A 6,000-nucleotide genomic window follows, 5' to 3' on the forward strand; every position below is an offset into this window, starting at 1 on the left:
GAATGCATATAAATTACATAAAAATGACATAAGAAATTAAATAAAAATTACATAAGAAATTAAAATTTTGATGCGGGTGGAATGCATATAAAAATTACATAAGAAATAACATAAAAATTACATACGAAATTAAATAAATCAAAATATTGATGTGGGTGGAATGCATATAAATAAATAAAAATATTGTTACCTGATCCGCTAAACTTGTCTCACTACGGAGGTTACCGGAAGCATGAGAGATGGCGTTTTTCCAACAAGTAAATGATGCGTTGAGTTTTTTCCAACGACCTTGAAGACCTTGACTAGTTCTGGCGTTTTCTCCATGTACATCGCAAAACGCTTTCGTAATTTTACTCCACATTTCTCGCTTATCCATCTCATTACCCGTAATCGGGTCATGAGTAGTGTGAACCCAACATTCACACAACGTAACATCTTCAATAAGCTTCCACGAAGACATTTTTTTCTCTTAAAGTGTAGAAAATATTGAAATGTAGATAGTATAGAAAGTGTAGAAAATATTGAAATGTGGTGTAAAGGTAGAAGATGAGGGTTAGGTATTTATAGGAAACAAATTAACATTTTTCAAAATTTTCTGTATTTTTTTTTTAATTTTCTGTATTTTTTAATAATTTTTAATGAATTTTAATGAATTTTAATATAGTTAATTAATCTGGACCGTTGGATTTGAAAAATATTCAAATCCAAGAGCTAGGGACTTGCCACGTGGCCAACGGTCATATTTATGACCGTTGGGCTGTTTTTTATTTATTTATTTACTTTTTGTGAAAAAAACGTGGACCATTGATCTATGATCGGACGGTCCATTTTAAAAGTCAAATTTAAATTTTTTTTACCGTTGGAAATCCAACGGTATACAAAAAATAGCCTTTGGAAATCCAACGGCACTGAGGAGGGCCACATAGCCCTATTCCGGGTGAACACAAGTGGGCTAACAAGCGGGCCCCCCCTGCAACCCGGTCTGCTACTCGCGCACAAGCGCGCTTGTGCTACACGCGCCTGCTAAACAGGCCGGCCTCTGGGTCTGTCCGAAATGGGCTGGCCTGTGGCTCGGCTTGGGCTGTGTGCCAGGCTCTTTTGCGGACTGGAGCAAATTGACAAGGGGCTGGGCAGTTTTTTGGACTAGGTGCTGGGCAATGTCCACTGGGGTGGAATTGCTCTTAGTGAATAAGAATCAAAGCCAGAAATTGAGCCACTTTCTTCAGATTCCACTTTCTATTTGTCAGAGCGGCAACAAAAAAATGTCTTGAGGACTCCTACCAAGGAATCAGTTTATAACTTTGGAGGCAGATTGTCTGCCCTCCTCTTTGGGTGTCCTTCTCATCCCCTTTTATTTTGTACAGTCACGGTTAAGCCACATCAGCATTTTATATTAATTTTTTTATAGATATAATAAGACAAAAAATAATAAGAATATAAAGTGTTGACGTGGCTTAACCGTGACCGCACAAATAGGAGGGGATGGGAAGGGCACCCAAAGAGGAGGGCAGACAATCTGCCTCCGGTCACAATGGCTTAACAAAGGACTCCTTCCCATCTCCTCTACTAAGAGAAAAACTTGTCTACCACGCATTCATGTAATTTTGCTCTCGATCTCAATCATCCCGTGATATTTACGAGAGAAAAGGGCTTACATAAAATATAGGCGTTTTGTTTTGTGTAAGTTTTTCTCGTTCATTGCATCTAAAAAAGCTTTGTCTATCAAAATTTCCTCACCACTTGACATCTATGAGCGAAAGGGTTGCATGTAATAAAACTGCTCTGTACAAATTTTTCTCGTTCATATGAGAGTCAAATGAACCAAAACAAATATAGGCACAAAATTTCGTGCCCGGCTGTAATGGACAAAAGAGAAAGGGATGTGCTATCCACACATCCCATTTTACTTCTCACACACCTTTTGTTAATTTCTGTTCGTTGATCTTCTTTAATTCATCTGATCCAACGGTCGAAAATTAAAGGGGTGTGAGAAATAAAAAAGGGTGTGCATATCACACCCCAAGAGAAAACACTTCAACCCAAAATGTTGTCCAAAATGGGTTCTCAATCATCTCCCTTGATTTTCAAGTAAGGCCCCAAGGCCCGAAAATAAAAACCGTCCTCATGTATGCTTCTCTTGCTTATTTTCTTCAGGAAAGTGATTTCCAAAAACCATAATTATTTTTTGACTTGTAGATTGAATAAATCAAAATAAAATGAACGGGCAAAACTGAACATGGATTTTTCTCTCTTTTATTAAATATGCAGTAACAAGCTCCCTACTAAGATTTCAGTTGCGTTGATAGATTCCCATAGATTTCAGTGCTGCTGCCTCTCCACCCCAAAATTCTTAATTTCAACAGCAGCAGCTAGGATCTCTAGCACTTTACAAGACATTGAGGTCGAAGTTTGCAACCCGAGCGAGTTTTTAACTTCTCAAATTTACACTGTATTACGATATCAGGAAAAATGATCAAGCTTTATCACCTACAGGAATGGTAGGGCTCATCTTCTTCCTGTGACTCGAGCTGCGGCAAGAAACTAAGCTTGGAAGGCAGCACGGCGAGGTCCTAAATGGTTTCTCCATCTCAATCTCAGTTTGAACGTCTCCATTTATTGTCCTCTCGCTACTACCCACGGAATTAGTTCCATTGACTGACTTTGGAGGGAGGTTATGTGCAGTTGGCGGCTTTACTTCATTGTTCGGATATTCATCATCTTTGGAGCTCTCCTGAAAAAGTTCAAGTAATTTCTTCTTCTTTTCTATTGGTGTTGGAGATGGAACAGGAATGGAAACAGGAGTTCTGTTCTCGAAAGGAGTTTTGTTGATTAGAGGGGAACCAGCGGGTAAGTTGTGATGGACGGGAGTGTTGCCGCGAGATGGAGTAAAATCTGCACCGGAGGCCATCAAAGTCACAAAAAGTTCAATACGAAAGCGAACAACAATCCTGCATTTTATGTTTATTGTGGCACAGCTAAACCAACAATCCATTTTCTCATGAACTTTTACATCTCGATCACTGAAGGGAAAAACTTAAAGAAAATCACAATGTTGCAGGACAAAATGGCTCGAAGAATTCGACTAGATTCTTACCGCCATTCACACTGTAAAAATCATCTTCACAGTCCGAGTCCAACCACGGCCGGGTATCAAAAAAGGTATCCTCTTTACTACCTGCTCAAGAACAAAAGGAGCTTCAAAATTCTATCCATGAAACAGTCCCAAGTAAATTAGGCTGAAACAGAATTAGGGTAAATGCTGTAGCAATTTAATAGAAAGCTTCCAACTGCTTGCCTAAACATCTATCTGACTAACACCAGCAAACGAATAGAAAATCAAACACAGGTTAATTAGATATAACTAGATTGGAACCGAAGCAATTAGGTACACCACTTTTAGTAACAACATGAGTCGTTTCGAAACCGTGGATGACACAATGAGGTACGAAAGACGCGAATTTACACCATGTCAATAGTGACATCTAGGTATCAAACTAATCACAAATATACATCTTTCTCACTTCCGTGCAAGTCAGACTTGAGATATACTCCAACCAAGTAGAGTAAACTACCATTAGGAAAGTGATTTCCGCATACCCCTTTACATCTCGACACAACATTGTTTATGTATCCCTTTTATTAAACAAATGAAAAAAGAATAAGGGACGCAAATAAACATGAGCGTGGAGACTTGGAGTAAGAAAAGAGAAGTGTGCAAAAGTCATTTCGCTTACCACTATACCAAACGCTAGTTGGTCTCTAAACACTACACGTTTGAGACAAGGGACGCAAACAAACATGAGCACGGAGACTAGGAGTAAGAAAAGAGAAGTGTGCAGAAATAATTTTGCTTACCACTATACCAAACGCTAGTTGGTCTCTAAACCCTACACATTCCCAAACGTGGTCCATCCAACGCTTAGAGACTATGCTTTAAGCCAAAACTGGCTCTAGTCAATTATCTCATTGATATTCATCACTTTCAAATGAAGGGAAAGCAGAGGGACCACAATCTCAATAAGTTATATGAAAGACAACCTAATCCTACTTGCAGCAACCACCGCATACCTACTGAAAGCTCCATCGGAGAACATTGACTTTCACCGATTCCTTGTAATCTGGGCAAACTTAGAGTACTAAAGTTCACATTTTTCAAGTGACACACAATTAAAATTCAAGCTCGGTTTTTTTTTTTTTCCTGCAAAAAACAGGGGCATGATCGAAATGTTTTGGCGTATTTCTAGTCGAATTTGTAAAATACGCGACGGATTAAAATGCTTTCTCATTTATTCTGGCATCCGAATTCCTGACGGATTAAAAGGTTTCACTCCCGACAAAAATCAACCCAGTTTTAGGCCAAGGAAAGTGATCCCGGATCCATTCGTCCTAATCCACCAAGTTTGGGGATTCTGACCGTTAAAATTTGATTTAACGGCTAAAGTTACTATAACTTTTAAAGTGGATCTGTTTGTAACCGTTTAATCAAATTTCAACATCTGGATCCTCGAATTTAGTGAATTAAGAGGGAGAGATATCACTTTCCTTAGGCCAAAACACTTGGAGAACAACTCAATTTTGTGAACATTTTTAGAAATTATTTAAAAAAAATATCACATCACCAATTAAATCCACAACCACCTACAAGAAATGAGGGCTGTTGTCTTCACTGTCTTGAAGGCAATAGAATCATGCTTAAAAAGGCAAGCAGATAGATAGTGTCATAAACGTGGAAGCAATTTCTATAGCTTCTACAAATAAGGAGGAGAAATCTAATTAAGCTAAGACTAAACCCAAAAAAAATTAAATAAAAAATAATTAACCAGAAAATGATGAGCAAAAAGGAAGATGATTATCGAAAAATCTTTTTTCTCGTTCTGCACGCATCTCTGTATATTTCCGTTATTTGATTCTCGTAGATATACAGTAAAAGAGTATGTGAAAATCATTTCGCACGCAAAGCATAAACCTTTCAAACATCTTATAATCCAAAAGATCAAAAACCAAGCATAAGCACATGTTTTATTCTTTCAAAATAATTTACCTAAGTTTGTGTGAAAATATCCAAAAAACCAAAAGGCAACATTTAATTGGTTTGACCAGAGAAGATAAAAAACTGAGTCTTTTTGTAAAAAGGATGGTTTTTTTTACCGTAGTCCCGGAAGGTGGTGGTGGTGGTGGCGGCGGTGGCTGAGAGAGGGGGCGACCATTGAGATTTAAGAGGAAGATCGGCGATCTGACGGTCAATATTGGCGGTGAGTTTATCATCCTTGACTGGGAATGGTGGGATGACAAGCTTATTATCAGTTTTGGACCCGATTGAAAGTCGGAGCTTCATGACGGAATCTGCGTCCTTATGAACCGAAACACATGAACCCATCTCTCTCTCTCCCTCTGTATATATATATATATGTATCTGTTTCTATATATTACTCTGGAAACCCAAGAATTTTCTCAGCGCCACTCCGAACACCACGCCTTTTAGACAGAGAGAGAGTAAAGCAGAGGGAGAGAGAGGGAAGAGGAAGAGGAAGAGGAAGAGGAAGGGCAGGCGTTATTTTGGCGTTATGCTTACGGACTTCTGAGTGCCCAAATGCCTTTCTCGCGAGGAGAAAGAGACAGGAACTTGAAAGGTAAGTTCAGGCCATATGAGGAGGTGCATTCTACTGTTTGTGTGGAATCGTGGGTTAATAGGGTTGTGGTGCCCCACTGGGGGCCGTTGAGCTTTTCCTCTTTTTTGTTTTGGTGGAAATTTGTGGGGCCTGCTGTTTCTCTCAAAAGTCAAAGCTGACCGGTGAGTCTCTGAATTTTTGGCTCTAGGGTTAAAAAAACTTTTCAACTCCGGAAAAAACTTATCTGTAACATGGACGTCAACGTAATTGTACTTAAAGTTCATCACAAATCGTCATTTGATTAATTTACTAATATGAGATGGTGATTTGTTATAATATGTAATAGTGTTATTATTTTTTTTTCTTCAGAATACCGTTAGCTAAGTTTGCC

The 6,000-nt window shown here is 38.7% G+C and overlaps 1 protein-coding gene across 1 annotated transcript; it reads right to left on the minus strand.

Moving 5' to 3' along the window:
* Positions 1–2,231: 2,231 nt before the first annotated feature.
* Positions 2,232–5,661, minus strand: LOC103442149 (uncharacterized protein At3g27210). The gene is made up of 3 exons (XM_008380906.4): positions 5,149–5,661; positions 3,095–3,175; positions 2,232–2,892 (listed from the first exon to the last, which is right to left on the minus strand). Exons 1-3 carry the CDS (start codon positions 5,375–5,377, stop codon positions 2,474–2,476), a joined length of 729 nt encoding a protein of 242 aa, XP_008379128.3. The 5' UTR covers positions 5,378–5,661; the 3' UTR covers positions 2,232–2,473.
* Between the last annotated feature and the right edge of the window lie 339 nt (positions 5,662–6,000).

This window comes from Malus domestica, chromosome 09 (genome assembly GCF_042453785.1).
Source record: "Malus domestica chromosome 09, GDT2T_hap1".
NCBI lineage: Eukaryota > Viridiplantae > Streptophyta > Magnoliopsida > Rosales > Rosaceae > Malus > Malus domestica.